The sequence below is a fragment of the Odocoileus virginianus genome, chromosome 10 (assembly GCF_023699985.2).
Source record: "Odocoileus virginianus isolate 20LAN1187 ecotype Illinois chromosome 10, Ovbor_1.2, whole genome shotgun sequence".
In the NCBI taxonomy this organism is placed as follows: domain Eukaryota; kingdom Metazoa; phylum Chordata; class Mammalia; order Artiodactyla; family Cervidae; genus Odocoileus; species Odocoileus virginianus.
This window is the reverse complement of record NC_069683.1, coordinates 13016611-13038769: the sequence shown is the minus strand read 5'-3', so window position 1 is coordinate 13038769 and position 22159 is coordinate 13016611. Positions and strand designations below refer to the sequence as shown.

Sequence of the window (22159 nt, the reverse complement as noted above, 5' to 3'; positions counted from 1 at the left end):
TCGCTTCCTGTCCTGCAAGTTGTCAGAAAACCTAGCCCGCCTCCTCCCGCGTCTCACAGCCCCGTGTCGCTGACAGGCTCCAGGGAGGGAAGAGAAGTGCCACGTGAGGCACGCAAGGGTTCAGAGCCTGACCGGCTGCTAGGGGTCCTGGGCTGCTCAGGAAATCTCGCTCGTTCTCTTTTTTTGGTTGCACCGTGGGGCACGTAGGATCTCAGTTCCCTGCCTGGGGGTCGAATCCATGCCCCCCCCTGCAGTGGAAGCTGGTAGTCTTAACCACCGGATCACCAAAAAGCCCCTCTTAGAGCTTCGTTTTGCTTGTGTGTAATGTCCCCATTCAGGGGTTGTGTGTGAGCAGTGTGAGACACGTGTTCGGTGAGGTGACGTGTGTGACGCAGACATGCCTGTGAAGTAAAGCCCCCGGGACGGCGGGCCGTCATCTTCAGCTCCTCCCAACCTCACCGGCTCCCTGCAGCATAGCTCCCCACTCACCCCAGGCGCCAGCCTTTGGCTCAGAGGGAAAGACAGCAAGAGACAGCTGGCAGTGCTCTTGTCCTGTTTCCAGAGAGACCAGGCAGGGGGCGGGGGACCCCCCAAACCACCATGATGGCTGCCGATCTGGTGTGAGGGGTTGTGGCTGAGCAAACCAGACGGGAGGAGAGGGGCTGAGTGAAGTCCAGGGCCCAGGCGCTTGTGTTGCACTGCCCCGATCTGACACACAGCTGGCCCCAGGGCAGAGAAGAGCCCTGCGGCTGTTATTCCTGCCTGGCCCCCGGGAGCCGCCAGCTCCTTCCTCGTCTTGGCCTTGGCAGGAGAGGGAGAAGGTGGAGCTGCCGACAAACCCAGGCGAGTGCTTTCTTGGTTGCCTCCCACGCCCCTCAGGCTGAAGCCAGGCCCCAGGGGAGGAAAGGGCAGGTTAGAAAAGTCTAAATTCAGCTCCAAGGGGCTGAAAAGGATGGGCCTGCCCACCGCTGCCACTTTGAGCCCTAGAGCCCTTGCTTGTTAGCGAACTGCATGTGACGCTGCCCATGACACCTGACCACGCAGGCATCCCACCCCGGGGTCAGAAATGGTGCTTAAGACTGTCCTTGGAGTCCTCACTTTCAATTGGGCCCCCCCACCCCCATAAAGCAAAGTATTCAACTGCCCCACGTCTGGTAGCGTCCTGCCCCTTTAAAGCACGTCCCTACGCTCTGCCCCTAGAGACCCACCGCTGCCAAGGCAGGGGTAAACTGGCTTTTGAGTCACTCAGCAGAGGCCTCTACCAGAGGCCAACCCAAACCAACAGCTGTCTCCCGACCGCCTGCCTCATCGTTTGCTTGGGTCACCGCCCCTCTGTTCCAAATAGTCCCCCAGCTTAGAGTTGAGCAGACCCAGGGAGACAGGCAGCCAGCACCTTCTGTGTGAGCTACCTGGACAGAGGGCGTGGGCTGAGGGGGACTGGCTTCCTGGAGCTCAGCGCCTCAACGTTTATAACCATTGCCTTGATCATACAGCTTTGGCCCGCCTTCCTCCACCAAATCAAGCAATGAGGAGATAAAAAAAAACAGGCCTGACGGAGGCCACCGTCCCCTCCTGATTGCAATCAGCCGGCAAGTAGCTAACAGCTGGAGCTTGGCCACTGTGCCAAGTGAAACTCCGGCCTGTGCTCCCTGTGACATACCACTTTTTTAAAAATTGTGTTAAAATACATATGAGTTTTACCATCTTAACCTTTATTTTTTTTTAATATTAATTTTGCAGCACTGGGTCTTAATTGTGACACGTGGGATCTTTTAGTTACGGAGTGTGAACTCAGTTGCAGCAGGTAGGATCTAGTTCCCTGACCAGAGATTGAACCCAAGCCCCCTGTGTTGGGAGTATGAAGTCTTAGCTACTGGAGCACCGGGAAGTCCCTATCTTAACCTTGAAAGCAAAGCCAAACCTGCTCAAAAGAGGAAAGCTGGATCTTTCATAGCCTCCACATGACTGGCTAGCAGGAGGAAACAGCCAAGCTCTCTGGCTGAGGGAAGTATGGGCAGGACCGCAATGGTCAGGAGATGAGGGCTCCAGCCCTGGCTGCTACCGGAGGTTGGGACTGTCACTTCACTCATCTGCGACATGACCAGCATTCCCGTTTCCACTGGGCACTCATTCTGTAATGCTGTGTGCTCATTATGGTTGGCCCCTGCACCTGCGGGTTCCACATGTGAGAGCTCCCAAACTTGGATAGAGAAATGTTTGGAAAAAGGAAATTCCAGGGAGTTTCAAGAAGCAAAATGTGTATCTGCCGCATGTTGGCAACTATTTACATGGCATTTATGTTGTATTAGGTATTCTAAGTGATCTAGAAATAAAGAAAAGATGTATGTAGGTTATATTGCAAATACTGCGCCACTTTATATACGGGACTCGAGCACCCTTGGATTTTTGTATCTAGGGGTGGGGGTGGCTGGAACACATCCCCCACATCTAGGAAAGACAACTGTAGTTCTGATCATCCGAGACACAAAGCAACAGTCTCAGTGATGGGACCAGCTGCATGACAATTACCAGTCAGAGCTGGTTGTGAGTGATGGAACCAGGATTCAAACCCCGGCCTGACTCCACAGCTCATGCTGTGGTCCACCACGGTCCGCTCTGTTTGGGGGACGGAGGTCCTGGTTAATAGGATACAGCACTCGGGGGCCAGCTGGAATGAAGGTGACTATTCATGCTTCTAAGCCTGGAAGATGCTCAGAAAGCTGGCTTCATCCCAGCGGGTGAAGGGGTCAGACGAATGGAGCGGGGGCTTCCTGTGGCCCTATCTGCCCCTCTTCCACAACCACCCTGCACCTCCCACCCAGTTCTGAGCCTCCATGCCCACTTCTATGATCAGCCAGATGCAAAGTTTTCCATCTCGATTTTTACTGAAATATAAAAAGTGCAAAGGTAAAATACATGATTGGTGCCAAGGAAGTCATTAAGTATGAATGTGAACACTTGATTCACAGAACAAGTCCCCCGCACCCCCAGGTAAAGACTAGCGGTGAGGGCCGAGGGGAGGGGGACGGGAGAGAGGCCGAACAGATCATGAGGCTCCCCAGTAAATGGAACGGCGAGCAACACCTGATGTACCAAGGCAGGCAGACAGCAGAAGCCTGGGCCTGGCCTGGAGACACAGTGGCTGACAGCAGCCACATCCGTCCACGGGGGCCCTGACACGCCAGTGTCCTGGGGACAGAGCTCGCAGATGGGGCAGGGCTGGTCAGAGAGGCCTCCACGGTGCGGGCTCCGGCCGAGGCCTCAGGGAGAAGGTTCACCAGGAAGGGACAGCTGGAAAGAGGGGCCTCCGCCATCACCAGTTCCAGGGGGAGGCTGCTAGAATTTACCTGGCAGGGGCCAATCTAATCAGCAAAGTCTCTACCCGGCCCCTCCAGGAGCCTGCAACTGGAGGAAGCAGCCACCACCCATCTGAGGCCCTGAGTCAGGCCAGGCCGGAGCAGGGCCCCCTGTGACTCCAGGACAGACGAGGCCAAGGATGTGTCCAAGTCGGGGGGAAGGAGAGGCAAGGCAGGGGGTGGGCGGGGGGCCGCTAGTCACCGGTCTGAGTGGACCCTAGGGGGCTGTCAGGGATGAGAGTGGGGCGTCTATTGTGAATGGAGGCAGGGTCCCAGCCCCGTCACCCAAGCTCCCAGTCCTGGCAGGAGAACCAGGGGTGTGAGGATGCCCGGGGGGCAGTACCATCTGGGAAAGGCTGACCCAGGATGTGCGGAAGAGAAGGCAGGCGTGGGACTCCAGCCTGCCGTCAGTTTGCTGTGGAAGTGCCGAAGGCTGAGCCGTCAGAGGGGAGAGGACAGGAACCGGGTGCCTGCCACTGGGCCTTCCCCCAGACAGGGAGGAGCCTCGGCAGGACCAGTGCAGCCAGCGCAGCCTTTCGCTCCCCCGCAGGCAGAAGGGAGAGGACCAGCCCCGGCTCCCAGCCCAGCCGGCAGTGACTCTGGCACCTCCAGTTGCCAGGGATACGGGCAGGAGGAAGCAGAGGGGCGGCTGCTGGGGCCGGGCCTCCAGCCTGAAGAGCCGGCTCCGCAGAGCCTTCACGGAGCCGGGGACCCAAGGAGGCAGTGAGAAGTGTAAGGCGAAGAGAGAAGGTCCTGCGGTTACAGTGAGGCCACGGGAGCCGGCCAGGTGGGCCGGCCAGAAAGGGAGGAGGTGCTGTCCCGGGGCGGGCCTCAGCGTCCCTCTCCGGGGGACTCAGGGCCCCTTTTCGGGGCTGGAGCCAGGAAGGAAAGTCCAGAGTGTGGGCTGTCTGAGCAGGGGGCGGGCTGGGCGGGCACTCAGAGCCCCTTGGCATCGGGGCTAGGAAACAACTCTCCTTGGTGATCCAGGAGGAACTTAGTGAAGGTGTTGATGGGATTAATAGCCTTGAGGGTGATGGCCGCGTCCTTGGCCCACAGCAGGTTAGGGCCGAAGACGACAGCCAGGTTAGTGTTTGTCATCTTGTTCTGGTCAGAGAGGGCCGAGACCTGTGTGAGGAACGGCGGGGGAGGAGGGGGCGCTGCAGCTGGAAACCACGGACGCCGCCTCCCACGCCCGGCAACGGAGTCCAGGAGCAGCGGCCCCCACCCCACTCCAGGGGAGCGGGAGCGGGAGAGGCCCGCCCGAGTCTCACCTGCACCAGGAAGGCAGTGAGGAAACGCAGCACCAGGTAGTTCTCCTCGGGCAGCGTGCGGAGGGCCTGCAGCGTCGCCTCCACTCTCTGACTCTCGTCAACGTCTGTGAGGAATGGGGGCAGGGTCACACGGGTTCGGGAAGCCCTGTCAGCAGACTCGAGGGAAACCCCCCAACCAGACTTTTCCCAGGCGGACAGGCTCGCTCTGAGGCCAGCTACGACCCCACGCTGCGGACGCTGGGGAGGGGAGGGGGGGACACTCACTGAGGAAGCCCACCACGTGGGAGTAGAGGTCAAAGGTGAGCAGGGGCTCGGGAAGCTCCCGGAGGAAGGTCTTGAGGATGACTGCCGGCAGGTGCAGCTCGTTGTACTGCTCGAAGTCCACGGGCAGCCCTAGAGAGGGGAAGGCGGGGCGCGGTGCAGAGGAGCTGGGCGGGGCCTGGAGGCCGGCAGCCAATCCTGACCGCCCCCTTGGCCACAAGCCCCGCCTCCCACGAGACAAGGGGACAGGGCCAGGCCATCTGCGGAGCGGGGCCCCTGAACACGCACCACGGCTATTCCTCGCCTCCCTCTAGAAACCTCATCTAGGAGGAAGTAGGTCTGGGTCAAGTAGGCAGACGTGAGACCGGTGTAATCATGCCAAATGCCACAGAAACCACACACGCATGCCCCCCCCCCACACACACACGATCTCGGGGTTCAGCATGCCCCAGGGGCCACTCACCCATGTTGTACTTGTGCTGCACTTCCCGGACAATCTGCGTGTTGGCCGACCTCCGGAAAATCCCCTCAGTGGTGAGAGCTGAGGGTAGCCGGGCCTGGTGAGTCTCAGAGCTCTGGGACACCGCGTGGGCTCCCCCAGCCCCTTCCGCGCATCTTGGGCTTCCCATTCGGGTCAGAGCGGGTACTGGTGCGCGTGCGACCCCGCCCAGCCCTGCCCCGCAGCTCCCCGAAGGCGGAGGGAGCCCGGCACTCACCGTGGGCCCGCAGGTAGGCAACGGTCTCCCGCAGCACGAGCGGAATGGGCTCCTGCTCTGGGTTCTTCTCCCGGAGCCTGCGTGCACGAGGCCGTGAGGGCCCTGCCGCCCTCCCGGCCCTCGGATGCCCGCCCCACCCCACCTTTCCCATACTCACTGCTGTAAGGAGACACCGAACTGCTGGTTGGGCAGAGGGGGCCGTGGTGGCATGGGCTTGGGGGCGGTTGCGGGGCTCTTCTGTGTGGACTTGAGGAAGTCATCATACCTGCGGGAGCAGTGAGGGTCGGCCCCAGTCTGGCCTCGCGGTCACTATGGCAACTCTTGTGTGTCAGACACTGGGCTGCCTTACATGGATGACCTCATTCAGTCCTCGCAGCAACCCAGCTTTGCCCAGCAGCAAGTTAGGACTTCAGAAAGACCCATCACCGAGCCCGGAGCCGAGCTCCCTGTGTACACGGCAGCTTCCCACTGGCTATCTCTCTTACCCACGTTGGTGTCTACACGTCAGGGCTACTCTCTCGCTTACTCCCCACCCCCTCCCCCGGTGTCCACCAGGGAGGGAGGCTCCAGGGTGAGGAAGCTGTACTGTGTCCATAGAGCGGATTCACAGGGCTGTACGACAGAAACGAACACAACAGTGTAAAGCGATCACAAGCCACTTAAACAAAGATGAAAAGATTCAGTGACAGCTGTTCAGCGGCAGATGTGGGACCTGAACTGGCTCACTCTGACCCCATGTGCTGCCTCTTTCCCATTACATCTGCATCCTCGGCGTATCCTGGGGGTCTCAAGGCTGCTTCTCCCCTCGGCTGGCACGCACTCCCCCCACAGCCATGACCTGTGTGTAGAGAGTGCCCGCTGGGCACACACAGTCCCCACCCCGGCCTCACTTGAGCACTTGGCGGGGGATCCCCAGTTGCTCCAGCTTCACATGCTCACTCAGCTCACTCAGGTAATTCACGTAGAAGATCTTCTGCCCGAACTTGAAGCTGTCGGCGGAAGAGAGCGCGTGTGGGTCCAGGGCAGGCCGGCTCCAGCAGGCCTCCACGCTCTCTCAGCGGCCCACCCAGGTCAGGCAGAAGCCTGACTAGTCTGTCCCCAGGATGGGTGGCTTCCTGGGGCCTGCGTCACAGCTCACAGAGGGGCATGAGAGGTCAGTGCCCACCCTGGACCCACGCACCTAATGATGGGCTTGAAGAGGATGAGCAGGGTCTTGATGAACATGGTGGGGTGCACGATGTAGAGAGCCTTGATGTTCTTCTTGTACCTGCAGAGGCAGAACAGGCGCTCGGGGGACAGGCACAGAGCCAGGCCTTGATGTATGTCTCCTGACTCGATGACTCCCGGTAAGCCTGCCAGGTGTGTGCCACTGCGGCCCTATCTTACATGTTAGAAAACAGGCTCGGGGAAGTTAAGGAGCATGAAAGGTCACAGAGTGACTCAGCAGAGAAACTGGGATTTAAGCCCAGGCTGTTCCAATTTGAGAGTCTTAGTGTTCCATCACCCAGGTGGGGGGGGCACCCACCTCCCCCGGGCATGGAGTACACACTTTTGCCTGAGCAGACGGCAGCCCATTATAGGGCCGAGATGCTGGCCCCCCAGGGGCCCTGGAGCTTCCCCTGAGGCCCCCACCCACTTGCGGTCAAACTCCCGGTAGGCATCACGGAGCCAGCTGAAGGAGGGCTTGTTGTCGCTGGTGAGGCCGTGGTGTAGGTAGAGCAGCGTGTAATCGCTCTCCACGTACTGGTCCAGGGTGTGCTTCAGGTACCTGCAAGAGACACCCCCACTCAGGCGTGTCCGCAGGGGAGGCCCAGGTAAGACAGACCCTGCGCACCCAAGAAGCTGCCCCTCCCGCCTCCGCCCAGGAACAACTGGTCACCGTGTTGTGGTGGACGAGGAACAGCTGGGCTGGGAGCGGAATAACGGTAACAACAACAGTTCTCCTGAGCACTGACTAGAAGTCAGGAGACCAGGACTCTAACTGGAGCCACCTCACATACCTCCAGTCAAAATGGGAATAGCCTTTCCCCTCACGGGGTTGCTGTGAGTCAATGGTGATCAGGATTAAGCTTTCAGTGTCCACCGAGCACTTTGCATACACTATCTCACCTTTCCTCATTATAATGGAGGCTGACACTATTCCCTTCTTACAAGTGAGGGCAGTGAGGCTCAGAGAGATCAAGCTTGTGGGAGAGCCTGGAGGTGAACTGACTCCAAGTTTGGCCGCGTTGATCATGGGACAGGTCTGCCTTTTACACCCGCAGGGCTGGCTACAGAACACTGTAAAAGGGGATCAGAGTGGATACAGGACCTCCTCTCCTGCTCCAGTCTTTTTTTTTTTCTGGACATCTTGTGGACTAAGGACCCACAGTTCAAGTTCCCAATCCTCACAGCACAATACCTACCATCTAATACAAACACACACGTGGATGCTGGGCTCATCTGAGGTGGGAAAGTAGGAAGTGAATGAATATGAATTCCAGAGATGGAGAGGAGCCCTGGGGAAAACCCTCTTCCTGCCTGGCCTACAGCTCCCAGGTCCCAGGAGGAACGCTGCTCCAGGCTGGGAGGCTGGGCATGCAGGAATGCTAAGGGCTTCCAAGGAGATGCGGGGAAGGAGGAAAGGAGCCAGGAAAAGTGCCCGAGGATGGGACTAAGTGCCCAGACACAATCTGACTTAACCCAGAGAGGGTAACCTGAACACTGGTCCACGGGTGCCGGGCTGGGACAGCACTGGTGGGCGTGTGAGGTGTCTGATGCCAGATTTATTATCTTAATTCTGATCATCGTCACTGCACAATAACTTACCCCTCATACACATTGAGCACTTTGCAAGAAAGCTGTCACATAAAAAGAGGGCATTTTGCAACTGTGAAACAGCAAAGTGAGGGACTTCCCTGGTGGTCCGGTGGTCAAGACTCAGAGCTTCCACTTCAATGGGCATGGGTTCAATCCCTGGTGGGGGAACTAAGATCCTGCATGCCGCACAACTGATTTATTTACAAAGATAAATAAGTAAAACAGCAAAGGTTGTAGTGAAAATACACTCATCCTCTGATAAATGTTAGGACATTTGGGAGGGCAATGAAGTGATGTTTATCAGAAGCCACAAAACATTCACACTGTTTGACCTGGTAAAAGTGTGTCCAGGAGTTTATCCCCAGTAACTAATCAGAGATGGACACGAGTGCTTTAATAAAAGGCTGTTCATTATAGCCTGTTTTATAATGGGGGGGGAAATGAACAGCAAACTAAGTGTCCAAGAATAGGGAATTGGTTAAATAAATCACAGGACATCTATAAACAGAATACCCCACAGGATGTTTCTGCAGACAGAACCAATCTGTGAAGCTTGATGTGAGAACAGTGGTTACACTTTGGGGCAGTGACGGGAAGAACAAAGCGAGGTTTGTGGGTGTGGATGATAAGGGTATATTTAATTTTTGAAAATTTATCTAGTAGTATACATAATGTGCTTGCGTTCCTGGATACATATATATTAATAACAATTTTTTAAAAGGATGTCCTTGAGGAATGTCTAATGCTCAAAAGATAAAAACATTATGTAATATATAAAACTGACTATAGGGTACAATATATATTACAGAAAAAAAAATAGGATGTGAATACACTAAAATATTAACAGTGGTTTTTCTCTCCAGGTGGTTGGTTTATGGGACACTTTATCGCACTTATACTTCTTAATTGCTATCTACATTTTTCTAAATCCTTGAAATCTGTGATACAGATGAATACAATAGCATTTCATGTATATTTTCTTACTTAAGGCCCACACCAACCCGATAAGCACAATTCTTATTTTTATAGGGCTCAGGAGAGACGTGACCCAAGCACACAGCTAGTTAATGGCAGGGCTGAAGTTTCATTGGTCTTCTGCATCCAAGCTTCAGGCACTTTCTATTTCAACCCCCAGATCTGACTGGACAGCTGGGAAAAGCCAAGCCTGAGATAATCAGACTGGAAACAAGATGACAAGACTGATGAAAGTGCCTCCTTTCAAGGCCGGGTGGAGGGGGTAAGACCCTGCTGGGAAGGAATGCAGGACAGAGGGGATGAGTAACAGAGGGCTTTCTGAAGCCCCCGAGGGGGGCGGCCTTACCCAGCAAGCTCTCCCCTGAAAGCTGGGTGCGTTCCCACCTCCCCTCCCTCTGACTGCCTCCTACTCGGACCATCATCCGGCCAGGGGTCTGTCCCACGCCTTGCCAGTTGCTGAGATAAAACCAGAGAGGAGGGCATGTGACTCAGCCCCCTCAGGCGGGCCGCAGGACAGGCCCGGGCAAGGCTGTGTCTCCCTGCACGGCCGGCTGAGGAGCCCGGGGAGGAGGGCTCCGGAGACCAGAGGGAAAGCAGTCACATAGGACTGCAAAGACTCTGCAATGCACCACCCCCCGCCATGCCCCCGTGGCTTTCTGCTGCCGCAGCCCCAGACTGTCCCGGGCCCCACACCAGCCCCTCCACATACACAGCCATTCAGGACCCCCAGAGAGCCAGTAAGGGCAGGGCAGACATTATCAACCTTGGGGAGTGCTTTGAAGTGGTCAGGAAAGGAGGGCAAGATAGGAATCTGTGCACACAAGGAGGAGGAGCCTCAGGAGGAAGGCAGCTATGGCCTTGCCTCTGGGGGTCCCACACGCTCTGTGGACCCAGCGCAGGTCTGGTGGGGGCCCAAGGACCCACACTTAGCAGGACAGAGACTGTCACACTTCCGCTTTCAATCAGCCTTCAAACTTGCCTCCGGAGATTTCCAGACCAACCAGAGCTATGTCATGTACTTAGCATTCAGAACCCACATAGGTACAGAAGTCGTTTCACCAGATGTGGCACAAAATACAATTAATGGTAATTATTCATGTAAATGGTGAGCAACTGCAAACGCCTCAGACTGATCATCATCTTAATCAGGCCTCGCGTTTGGACAGTATTTGACTTTTCAAAGTATTTTCACATGGGATATCTCACTCCTACGAGGAACGAGGGCTGTATCATCCCCTAAGAAAAGTGAAAAGAAGCTGGAAGAGATGAAGACACTTGCCAAGGTCACGCAGATGGCTTCCAGGACTAGAAACCAGGTCTGATTCCCAGCCCACCCGCCCCGCAGATGTGAAACGGCTGGCTGAGGAGCTGCAGCTAGTGCAGCCTGTGCGCCCACGAGCCTGCGCGCCACAGTAAGAGAAGCCACGGCAACGAGAAGCCGTGCACTGCCAGGAGGAGACTACAGAAAAACCCACACGGCAACGAAGCCCCAGCACAGTCAGACTCCAATAAAATTATTGAAATAAAAAAACAGGGCTTCCCTGATGGCTCGGTGGTAAAGAATCCCCCTACCAATGCAGGTTCAACACCTGGTCTGCGAAGATCCCAGATGCCACGGAGCAGCTAAGCCCGGGCACAGCTACTGAGCCTGCGCTCCAGGGCCCAGGAACGCAACTGCCGAGCCCACGCGCTGCAACCCCTGAAGCCCGGGCACCCTCGAGCCTGTGCTCTGCTACAACAGAAGCTACCGCAATGAGGAGCCCCTGCGCCGCCACCAGAGAGGAGCCCGTGCTTGACACAAATAAGAGAAAAGCCCGTGCAGCAGTGAAGACCCTGTGCAGCCAAAGACAAATGAATAAATAAGACGAAACAGCCCCCTCAGCAGAAGAGGGGAGGGCTTGAGGGAGGTGGCTGGCTTGGTACTCCTAGGGCAGGAAGAGACAGGAAGGACAATGGCCTCCCGCAGCAGGAGGGATCCAGGCATGGGGCCCCAGTCCACCCCACTGTGGGCACTCACCCCAGGAGCTTGCTGTGGTCCAGCTGGTGGCTCGGGGGCATTCGGCAGGCGCTGAACACAATGATCTTCCGCCCGTACTTGTCATCTCCTAGGTGTGGAGAAAGACGGAAGACAGCGGGTGCGCCATCAGCCACGAGAAGTCAGGCGAGGACCTGAAAGGGGCCAGGTCTGGAGACCCATGCCGTTTAGCACTGGGGCCAGGCAGACAGACCTCTGCGCAGCTGCCTACACTTGAGGGCGTGTCGCTGAGGAAAGAGGGACAAGGTGCTCTCAGGGCTGCTGATCCAGGGTACAAAAATACAATATGACTTTCTGAAAAGTCACGCCTGGTGGAAAACAACCCAAATGTCCGTCAGTGGATGGGTGGATAAAGAAGATGTGGTCTCTCTGTGCAATGGACGACTGCTTGGCAATAAAAAGGAATGGAGCACTGATGCATGCTACACTGTGAATGAACCTTGACACCAGGATGCTCAGTGAAAGAACCTGAATGCAACACGTGGTTTGGTTCCATTTATATGAGCTACTTAGGTAAATTTGTAGCAAAGGAAAGCAAATCAGTGGTTATAGGTGCTGGGAGGAATCGGGAATGATGCTTATGGTTATGGGGGATTGGCATGGGTGAAACTATGGATGAAAGGATGGAACTAGACAGAGGTAGTGGTTGTTCAACAGTGAGAATGTACTAAACACCACCAAATTAAACACTTTAAAACAGTTAATTTTACATTATGTAAATTTCATCATAACTAAAGAAAACAAAACAAAGTCACAGCCACCAAAGCAACTGCCCCACATCTTATAATTCCACGCTTATCCCAGAAGCACCTGCTCTGAGCAGCCTGTATGTGAAAAACTTCTTGGAGCCAACTTCTTAGAAAGCCCGGGGCCACCAAGGAAATCAGTCTGATGACTTAATAGTCATATCTTGCTCTTGACTACTAAACAGCACTTTCTGATTTTTACTATCAGAACTACTGGCCACAGTTGATTGATCTCTGGACATTTCTACAGATCATTTCTTTCTCATTAAGGATATTCTAAAGAACGTGGCATTCAGAGGAGTTTATAATGCTTTGGAAAAATGCTCATGGTATAAATCCTGAGGGATGTCTGTCCAAAATGAGTCACTATTCCATGGTCTGACCATCTGGCCTTGTCATGAAGCCGGGGAGCTTCTGAGACATGAGACAGCCTCCCGAGGCGAGATGCTCTTCCAGGGTCAGTGTTGACCAGGGACCCCAAGCAAAGCCAGGTGGGGATAAGGCCCAGTCCCCCATCCCCTATGTCCCAGGGCCCTTCCCTTCATCTTTAGCCTCAAGCTCTCCAGAGTCACCAGACAACACTCACCTAATGCCCCTGCTTCAGAGGCAAATAAAAAAACCATTTACACAGCCCACACAGCCTGTCTGCCTCTCACCTCTGAGGACTAAGGGATTCCTTGACACCTTACTACTGGGTGTCTTCTCCGTGTTTAAAGAACCATGGTCTTCATGATCCTTCTGGTCAGTGACTTAACCCAGGACTCAGTGCTTTTCCAAAGTGGTTGCCAAGGCTCTGCCCTTCTTCTCAAGGCTGAAGCAGGCTTCTGGAATGTGGGCGGCATGGCCTCAGTCTCTGCTGGGGGTCAACCTGGTGCTTTGGCCTGAGCCCACATCTGGCTCCTACACCTGACTATCGTGTCCAGCCTCTGCATCAACCCATCTCCACTCAGAACACTGCCAAGCCTCTGTTGGCCCTGAAAGGTGCCAGCCGGGACCCTCCCAGAATGTCCTGGGTCAGGTTTCCCATCCAGCCCAGAGACAGGCTCCGTTCTCCTTTTGAAACGGCCCCACCTTCCAGCCGTGGAGAATTAGAAACATCTCCCTGTGCCTGTCCCTCCTGCCGTGACGCCCCTTTCCTCCTGAACCCTATGCTGAGCTGTGTAAAAGCCCCTCAGAGCGCTCACAGGGCTCTCCAGGCTTGGCCCCATCTCCCCCCGCGGCAGGCTCACACTCCACACATTCAGGCCAATGCACAACAGGCGGCTTTAGCGTCTGCCTCTCATGCCAGACAGACAGGACTTCCTCCAGGCAATTCTGCTCCTCTTCTCTAGGCTATCTCCTCTGAACCCTTAAGACTCGTCCCAAGCAGAAGCCTGTGTGTCTCCTCCTTCCCTGGGGCAGGCAAGGGGTCACCGTGTGAGCTGTCACGATGATTTGACTCTCCTGTATAACTGTCTTCGTGTCTGTCTCTTCTGGAGGCGAAGAGACAGGTGCTGCCTTGTCCGTCTTTGAATGTCCAGTGCTGCTCCAGAGCCCAGAAGCGTGACTGGTGTCCATTGAGTGCCAGTAGCCTGGCCCAGGTCAGCCCGGCGCGGTTCTATTTCCGAGTTTGCTCGCAGTGCTATCTGGGTTATGAGCCTGCTCTAGGCAGTCTCCCAAAGCATGGGGTGGACTTTCTCCAGACTTCACGAGCCGAGCTCCGTCTGCAGGCGTTCCTGAGGCGGACACGGTGCAGCTCCGTCCAGCAGCAGGTCTATTTTGAAGGAGCAGGTGTCACCTGTTCTTCACAGCCTGGCCCAGATCCTGAGGCACTGGTTCCTTAGCGGCCAGCGGGGGGTGGCCCTGCTGCCTGCTCTGATTCACTTCCCACTGACTCCGACAGAAGGAAGAGCAGGCTGGCAGGGGGCAAGGACGAAGGTGAGACTGGCCAGCCGAGCCGCATGTACAGTCTGGAGCTGAATAAAGCCCTCAGCCTCCTACTATGAGCCTGTGGCTGGGGGGCAGGGGAGGGGGAAGAAGGGTTTGGGGGGAAGGGGCACGCATCATCTCTCTACTCTTCTCTGAATGGAGGAGACACCCAGGGTGCAGGGGAATACTGGGAGGAGCATCGAGGACTCTGAAAGGTGGTCATCGCTGCCTTCCAACAGTAAGGTGACCCTCGTTGGCTGGTGGCTCAGATGGTAAAGAATCTGCCTGCAGTGCAGGAGACCCAGGTTCGATCCCTGGACCAGGAAGATCCCCTGGAGAAGGGAACGGCTACCCACTGCAGTATGTTTGCCTGGTGAATTCCATGGACAGTGGAGCCTGGTGGGCGACAGTCCATGGGATTGCAAAGAGTTGGACACAACTGAGTGACCAACACACACACACTGGCAGACTTGAGGACTTCAGCAGGGCAGGAGGGCTGAGCTCACAGGGCTCTGGGATTTAAAGAGCTGGTAACTGATTTAGCAAGCGGCCAAGGTGAGAGGCCAGAGGCCCGTGGTTCCACCACTCAGCTGCCCCAGCACCTTGTAAATGGGACACTGGATCCTCAACCGGGGTTCCACCAATGGGCACCCACCAACACCATGATCTTAGAGAAAAGATATTACCAGCCCGTGCATGTGTTTTCTGCAAAAGAGGGCCATACCTTTCATATCCCCAAGGAGGCCTCCTGACCACTTCAAGAACCACTTCACTGGACTGTACACTCCGTGAAAGGAGGAGTGTGCATTTTTCCTCAATGAATCCTCAGTGCTGACTACTGGGCTTGTTCCAGAGTAAATGTTTTACAAATGCAAGTGAAATCAGGATGGGGATGAGGGACAAAGTGGAGGGGAGGGTGCGATCAGGGAGACACTGGATGGCAGGAATCTCAGACCAGAAAGGAACGATACATGGGTAAGCCCAGGGCCCGGCCCCTGCCCTCTCCTCCTTGGAGTGGAGCCCCAACTGCCCATGTCCTGCGTGGCTTGGGCATCTGCCAGTAGGCATGGTAACTGCTCCTCCAAGACACATGCGTAAAAAAGGCCTGGGAGTGCCCCCCTGATCTCAGAAGAGAACAGATTTCCACGCTGGAGGCTGGAGGGAAAGAAGGAGCTCTGTCCCCAGAGCACTGAGGGACAGGGCTCAGAGGGCAGGCCCGGCGCTTGTGGAAAAGCACCAGGAAAAGACCAGCCGCCTGAGAATGAAACCTCTGCCTTCCCCCAACACCGATCAGGAACTTCCCAGGGGAAACCGGGGGTTAGTCAGCCACAGCGCGCCTCCTCCAGCAGGCATTCTGGACGGGCCAGACCAGCACCTTCCCACAACCTGAGAGCAGGCCGCCAAGGAGATGGGAGGTGGGAGCTGGGGCACGTTCGTGCAAAGGTTAAACTGTCGGCGATACTGCAAGCCAGCGACATCACTGTTGGTGGCTTGAAATCTACTGACAGGTAAAATTTGAAACTGCTACAAATATTACAATAACAGTTTTTGTTTTTTTCCTTTCTGGAGGGCCAACTATTAAACATTTACCAGCATGCCACTGGAAAGAACCCATGTGGACCAGTCAGGTTTGACCGTGGAGCATGCCAGCCATGCCAGCAAGGACAACAGAGGACTGCAGAGGAGTTGGGGACACAACTCACTTTCCCTTTTGCAGGAGGGGCTCCAAGGCCAGGAAACTGGACTCCCCGGACATTGCCACAGGCTTCATCAAACAACTCTTGCTTGGGCAGTGCCAATCCGAACACCTCTTGGCAATCAAGCACACACATGGAGGATGCCCCCCAAGAGGGGCCCTGAGCCAGCACTCAGGCCAGGCCATGGCTCACAGCCAGCCCCATGACCCCCCATGGACAAGGCCTCCTCCGTCCTCTGGGGCGCCGTTCCCTTAGGACCCTGCATGTGTCTCCCTGCACAGCCCCCACGCTGTCAAACCTCCTATAATCCTCTGCGATCTCCACCGCCCCCCGGCACCACCAGCTCCCAGCTCTCGGGAGTGGGGCTGCAATTAAGCTAGCCCCACCTGGCTTCCACCAAGAGCCCTTCTTGATCCACAGCCCAGAGAAGGCCAAGCACGGACAGCCAGCATCACACCTACCTGGCTGGGCCCCCTCAGGCTCACCACACCCTGGAGAGACAGAAACAAGTTGCCGCTCGGCTTGCGGGGGTCACACCTGCGGGGGGCCGGGGGCAGCCTACCCTGCTCTGCCTGTGACTCAGGCATGCGCGCCCGGAGGAGGTCAGGAGACAGACTCCTTCACATCAGACACTTCCAACCAGGTCCATCTCTGGTAGCAGGGACAGAATGTTATAAACCTTCAAGGGAAACTGCCTGTGCTCAGGGCAGGACCAGATCACTAAAGAACTCTCGGCCTTGCTTTAAGTAGGGCTGAGAGAGGCCACCACCAAGTTCTCCAACCCGGACCAGGGCAGGTGTCAGGGACATCGATGCCAAGGAAACACCCTGAAATGTTAGGGACAACCCTCTCAACTTCCCCACCCCTCCCTGAGCCCAGCATTCAGGAGAGACAGGGCTCCCTGCACCTTCCCTGTGGCCAGATGCCTCCAGGTACCCCTTGGCCAGCACAGCACAGGGCTCCAGGGGCCAGAAGCCATCTGGCTCCCCTAGTCCACCCCAAGACCTCAGAACAGGGCCACGCTGTCACCCTGCTTACAGCTGAAGCAAAGACAAAGGATCCCACAGTTTCAATTTCCTCTTTCAGCAGGAGGACTAAGGGCAGAAACCAGGTCATCCACGTCTCTGCTTCCTCCCTGCTGCAGGGGTCTTCTGGGCCCTGTGTTATGAACAGCAGGGCAGGCGCTCACTGAGGCCAAGACTCCAGGGAGCCACTACACCTGTTCTTCGCACGTAGCACATGTGTGGGCAACCCAAGGCCCCAAGAGTCACACGGCTCCTAACTCCCGCAAGGAGGCTCTGCCATTCCAGACTTCCTTAGAGTTGGGGTTTCCCCAGAGGGACTGGAACCTCCCTGGGATTCCTAGTAACTCCTGGGTAGAAAAGTTGACCTGAGGGCACAGGGAAGGGAAGCAAATGAACACGTGTTCAGGGCTAACTGCGTTCTGGCTGTGGGCCAGGCCCTGACATATGTTCACCGCCGTCATCCTCTCAGCAACCCTGGGAGGAGGAAAGGCGCTCAGCGAGCAGACCTGGGAATCACACCCAAGGCTTTCAGCATGCCTCCCACACGCCATCCACCAACAGAGACCAGGTCACAGGTCGGGAGGTGGCTGTGGGTGACCAGACCCAGCGGCCATCACAAGTGAGTCTGAAACTGCCGAGAGTGGCAAGGTGGGGGCGGGGGGTGAAGGGAGGTCTGAGAGGGAGGGGGTGTGTGTATACACATATACTCCTGGCAGATTTCCGTTGCTTTATGGCAGAAACCAGCACAACATTATAAAGCAATCATCCTCCAATTAAAAAACAAAAAACAAAAATAAAGTGAACTCAAAAAGAAAAAAAAAATGGTACATGGAGCCAGAAGAGCTCCCGGGTCAGGGGTGAAGCCTGCCCCTCCCCTGCAGCCCCGTGCCCTCAGGCAGGAGGGGCTGGCTTCCTTAAGCCAGGAGTGCGCACTGTGGGGGACAAGGTGCAAGGCTGGGGCGCAGGGGGCGCTCACCTGCCACCTCCACGATCTGGTGCCGGGCGATGTCGTAGTAAGGGTCATCCCACTTCAGGTGTGTGACAGGCTCTGGGGAGCTGCTCTTGGAGTCATCTGAGGAACACAGCAACGTCAGGGGATGATCTGGGGGCTGGGACAACATCCCCCCCCCAAGATTCGTGCTCTCTGGCCCTTCCCCAGGTAAGGCCTATGCTCCAGCCCCACCCTCATCTGATCTGATCAGCTCTGAGAAGGGGGCTGATCTGTTTGCCCCCACCCCATCCTCCCAGGGTCTTCCTTCCATAGAAAGTTCAGGGGGGGCCTCCCCTTCTAAGGCTCCCAAGGCAGCTGCCATCCAGCCGTGCCCACCTGACTTGGGAAAGTCAGGCATTTCGTCTGAGGGCCAGTTCTTCTCATCGATGGAAGCTAGCTTCAGCTGGTTCAAAGCCTGGCTGGGGTCATCCAAGGTCAGGTCATCCTGCAGCTCTGAGAGCGGGTCCATGGCCAAGCCTGCACCCCACAACTCCACACGGCAGAACCCACAGAGAACCCTGAGAGGCAGAAGGTAGTTGGCTGGTCAGCGAGACACTCTCTTCACCCATAACTTCTACAGCAAGCCCTCCGGCCCCCACTCTTTGCTCCCCTGTTCTGTCCCTGTTCCTCAAAACCTTTCACCAGTGCCAAGAGCGCCATGGAGCGCCTGGCTTTCCTGGCTCCACGGTTTTCTGGCACGTTGTCAGGAAAGGCAGCTGGGGCAGAAGAGGCACGGCTCAGTGCCCACCTTCAGGGCCCTCCAGCTGGATGTGGGAGGGCTGCGCCACACCCTGCACGGCCTATCACCCCGCCGGGCCAGCTGTGTCCTCCCAGCTGCGGAAGGTTGGGGCCCATGCCCCTCTCCTCCAGCGTCATAGAGCATGGAAGCCTCCCAGACCCCAGCAGTTACTGGGAAGAGAAAGCACAAGAATCTAAGGAGCACAGGGTTGCTCCACACCCCTGCCTGAAACAGGTCAGCTGTGGTCCCGGGAGCAGGAGGTGACCAGAGGCAATAAGGCTGAAGGAAAAAGGCCACAGCCAGGGGGCCCAGCTGGCTTTGCCCCAGAACAGGATCAAGGTACAGGAAATGCAATCTGCCTGCCAGTCACCGCGGACAGTCTGCAGGCTCCTGGAGGCTCCTAAGCCCACTCTGCTCTGTGGGGAGTTCCTGATGCGGTTTCAGACCACCGTTAGGCTCGGAGGGTACAGGTAGGGAAGGAGGAGGCCCACGATACCCAGAGTGCAGAGGTCCAGGAGGCGGAAACCAGCACAGCAGCGGCCACAGGCGGGCAGGGAGAAGAGCCAGGACGCTGGGTCTGCTCGGCTCTGGGGTCTGGCTTTAGGGACGCGGCTGCCTGCAGCCTAGAGGCGGCACCCTCTGCCCCTGGCCCTAAAGAGAAGCCACCGCTTCTCCCTTCACCAGCTCACTAGATGTGTGAGGGAGGGGAGTTGATTAATTCAGTCCATTCAGCCAACCCCGCAGGAGAGGCTGCTCTAAGTCCACTGCATTCCTGGAGCCCCGAAAAATGACATATATGGTCAGAGACTCAGCGGGGCAGATAAGGAGTGCAGACAAGACCCAGACGCGGGTAGCAGAGAAAAGAAGAGAACTGTGAGCCCAGATCCAGACCCTGGACACCTGTGAACGACGTGACAACCTCCTGTGCATGTCTCGGCAAAGATCCTGGATGGCAAACCGACGGCTCCCTACTTCCTTATGTAGCAACAACCTAGCAACAACTACCCTGTTACCAGAGCAACCATACTGCTTCAGTGGTAAAAGCTCTTTGAAGGTCTGGAGCCAAAACTGAGCCGCCAAACAACTCTCCTGCCCCACCCAAAAAATACACACCACAACTTCTTTTTCTTCCTCTTCCTGTTCTCTGGCCTTACCTGCTACCCTTATTCACTGCTTATCACCAGAGCACAAGTCCCTTCCCACAAACACAAAAAAGGTGTCCTTTCTTGTTTGGGAACGCATTTCTCCCACTGAGTGCTGCTGGACCCTCACCCCAGCTCCCCATTCCGTTTCGACCCTCCAACACCTAATTCAGGAATAAGCATCGCCCCAACATTCAGCCAGGAGGCTGTGAAGGCTCCCCCAGTGGGGGCCCCTCTGGCCAGGTATCAGGGGCAGAATGCAGCCCACAGAAACCCTCTCCAGGCCCAAGCCTTCTCTCCATCCCTTCTGCCGGGTTATTGCCCAGACACCAAGAGTTCCTTCAGCCTTGCCTCCAGCTGTTCCAGAGAAGTCTTCCTGCTCATGGTGGATATTTGATGCTGTGAAAAAGGCCTGGGATGAGATACACCGAGACCTGGGCCATAGAGCTGACTGGGTCACAAAATGCTGAGCAAGTCCTCTTCCTATCTAGGCCTAATTTCCTCATCTACAGAAGTGAAGGTTCCTCCCTGAAATGTAATTGTCCAGCATTCTAAAGTACTTATGCTAAAGTGGACGCCGGGATTAGAAGAAACAGCTGGGAGTTGAAGTATGTGTGAGGAAGGGAGAGGGACACTTTCTGAAAGGGAGATGAGCTTAACCCCACCTCTTCCAGTAACTTCTATTTTGTCCGTTCTTCCAAACTGACCTCTCCCCTGCCCCATAACCTCTTTTTCCGGCACAACTAATCATTCTTGTTTCCACCTCCCAGCCAGTCTGGCCTCTCTCATCACTTTCCAACCAATAGCTCTTGCCCAAGTGAGCCCAGAAGCTCAGCTCCCATTCAGCGGGAGGGGAAGGGAAGCTAGTACAGGAAAATTGGAACATAAAATAGTGGAAAAGAAGTATCCTGGCTGCCCAAGATTCCTGTCGCTTACAAGTCCTGCACCACTCTGCAAAATACTCCTTTTGTTGTTATTCACTCTTTTGTGACCCCATGGACTGCAGCCCACCAGGTTCCTCTGTCCATGGGGATTCTCCAGGCAAGAATACTGGAATGGCTTGCCATTTCCTTCTCTAGGGGATCTTCCCAACCCAGAGATGGAACCCATATCTCCTGCATTGCAGGTGGATTCTTTACCACTGAGCAACCTGGGAAGCCTTTACTCTCAGAGTAAATTTTCCCTTCTCAGTTGGTAAAATGTCGATCTTTACAAAAATCTTCAAGAATCACTTTAGGCAGAAGTATTAACCTTTGGGAAGACCTGGAGCTCTCTGAAATTCTGGAGAAATTAGTGGCTTTTTCCCTCAGCAAAATCAGCACGTGTGTGAAATCTTGCATGAAATTTAAGGGATTCACAGGCCCTCTGAGAATTCCTGTTTAAGACATCCTGCCTGACCTACTCAAAATTACATTTGGCACAGAGTAGATGCTGAGTTATTTTTTGAGTGACAGAACAAGTCAATTTGTATCCTCAGAGGAAAAGGGAACCAACCACCCATGAGCTGGATACAATTTATCTTTTCACAACAGCACCAGTGAGGTATGTAAAACACCAGAGGTATGTAAAACCCATGACAGTTTGAGAAACCTAGCACCAGGAAAAAAAAAAAAAAAGGCCATTGCTTAGGGTCATACAGCAAAGTCCAGATTCTAATCCATGTAATCCATGTCTACCTTAACGTGGTTCCTTTGTGCAAGTCAATTCCTTCAATACTTCTTTAAGGGGCTGCTATTCATGCGATTCTCAAAGTTCTACAAAAAGGGCAAAGTAAAGCTTCTTCCCTAATCTCCTAGGTGGACAACTGGAATAAACAACACGAAATCGTATTCTCTGGCGTTGGGATCGCCCTCTTCGGTGGGACTCCAGAATTGTGAAAACGCAAAACCCACAATACAGCGGCAAAACTTCCAACTACAATGACATCTGCACAGAAACTCATGGTTTACCAAACCCGGCTTGGGTGTCATCATCCCATATCACGAATACAAAAATGGGACCCGAGAAGTGGCAAAGGTGGAATACTTCCCCCAAACCTCTTGGTCTTACTGCTTGCCCAGATGAGACCAGGGAGATGTCCCCTCCCACGAGCTTGCTCGATGACAGTCAGCGAGGAAGCCAGGAACGAGGAAGTAAAGTCCTCTCACTTCAGACGCGAGCGGAGCAGAACCCGCGCAGCGGGAAGGCCAGGTTCCCAGGCCCCACTCCACCCTCGCTCCCGTTCGCGGCTCTGCTCCGATCCTCCCCATCCGAACCCCCTTCCTTCAGAAGATCTGACGGTCCCTTTCCTGCCCCCGTCACCCCCCAGGGAGACCCCGCGCCCCGCAGCTCACCGTGGAGGGGCACCACTCTCCCTGCCACGCCTGTCAAAGATCGGCAAACATCCGGCTCCTCTGTCTCTCGGGGAACCGCCCCCTCCCCGTCCCTTCACTCCCCAGCCACTTCCGCCACACCTCCAACCCACTTCCGACCTGCCACCCGGTCCCAAAGAGGCCTGC

General features: G+C 55.6%; 1 protein-coding gene and 1 long non-coding RNA gene across 4 annotated transcripts; one reads left to right on the top strand and one right to left on the bottom strand.

Annotated features, from left to right (window-relative positions):
• Positions 1-4116: 4116 nt before the first annotated feature.
• ARHGAP1 (Rho GTPase activating protein 1) lies at positions 4117-22102 on the bottom strand. Of its 2 annotated transcripts, XM_020881782.2 has the most exons (14): positions 21995-22077; positions 18117-18298; positions 17766-17861; positions 16226-16255; positions 11396-11483; positions 7241-7372; positions 6785-6871; positions 6495-6593; positions 5762-5869; positions 5605-5681; positions 5352-5429; positions 4892-5020; positions 4628-4731; positions 4117-4481 (listed from the first exon to the last, which is right to left on the bottom strand). In XM_020881782.2, the coding sequence occupies exons 2-14, from the start codon at positions 18247-18249 to the stop codon at positions 4293-4295; spliced, it is 1350 nt and encodes a 449-aa protein (XP_020737441.1). In that variant the 5' UTR covers positions 18250-18298; positions 21995-22077; the 3' UTR covers positions 4117-4292. The 2 variants fall into 2 exon arrangements, with proteins under 2 accessions (XP_020737441.1, XP_020737442.1); XM_020881783.2 differs by lacking the exon at positions 16226-16255 and having other exon boundaries at positions 21995-22102.
• Positions 6865-17428, top strand: LOC110130060 (uncharacterized). 2 transcript variants are annotated; one of them, XR_002311711.2, is made up of 3 exons: positions 6865-6950; positions 9539-9640; positions 15637-17428. It is a non-coding gene; the product is annotated as an uncharacterized lncRNA (long non-coding RNA). The 2 variants fall into 2 exon arrangements; XR_011489873.1 differs by having other exon boundaries at positions 6871-6950; positions 9433-9640.
• Positions 22103-22159: the final 57 nt, after the last annotated feature.

Bases quoted from the DNA above. Each gene is read 5' to 3' on its own strand.
- ARHGAP1 (XM_020881782.2), bottom strand. From the start codon at position 18,249: ATGGACCCGCTCTCAGAGCTGCAGGATGACCTGACCTTGGATGACCCC. The intron at 17,862-18,116 runs GTGGGCACGGCT...TGTGTTCCTCAG, and splicing joins GCCTGACTTTCCCAAGTCAG to ATGACTCCAAGAGCAGCTCC. The intron at 4,732-4,891 runs GTGAGTGTCCCC...CATTCCTCACAG, and splicing joins CCACGTGGTGGGCTTCCTCA to ACGTTGACGAGAGTCAGAGA.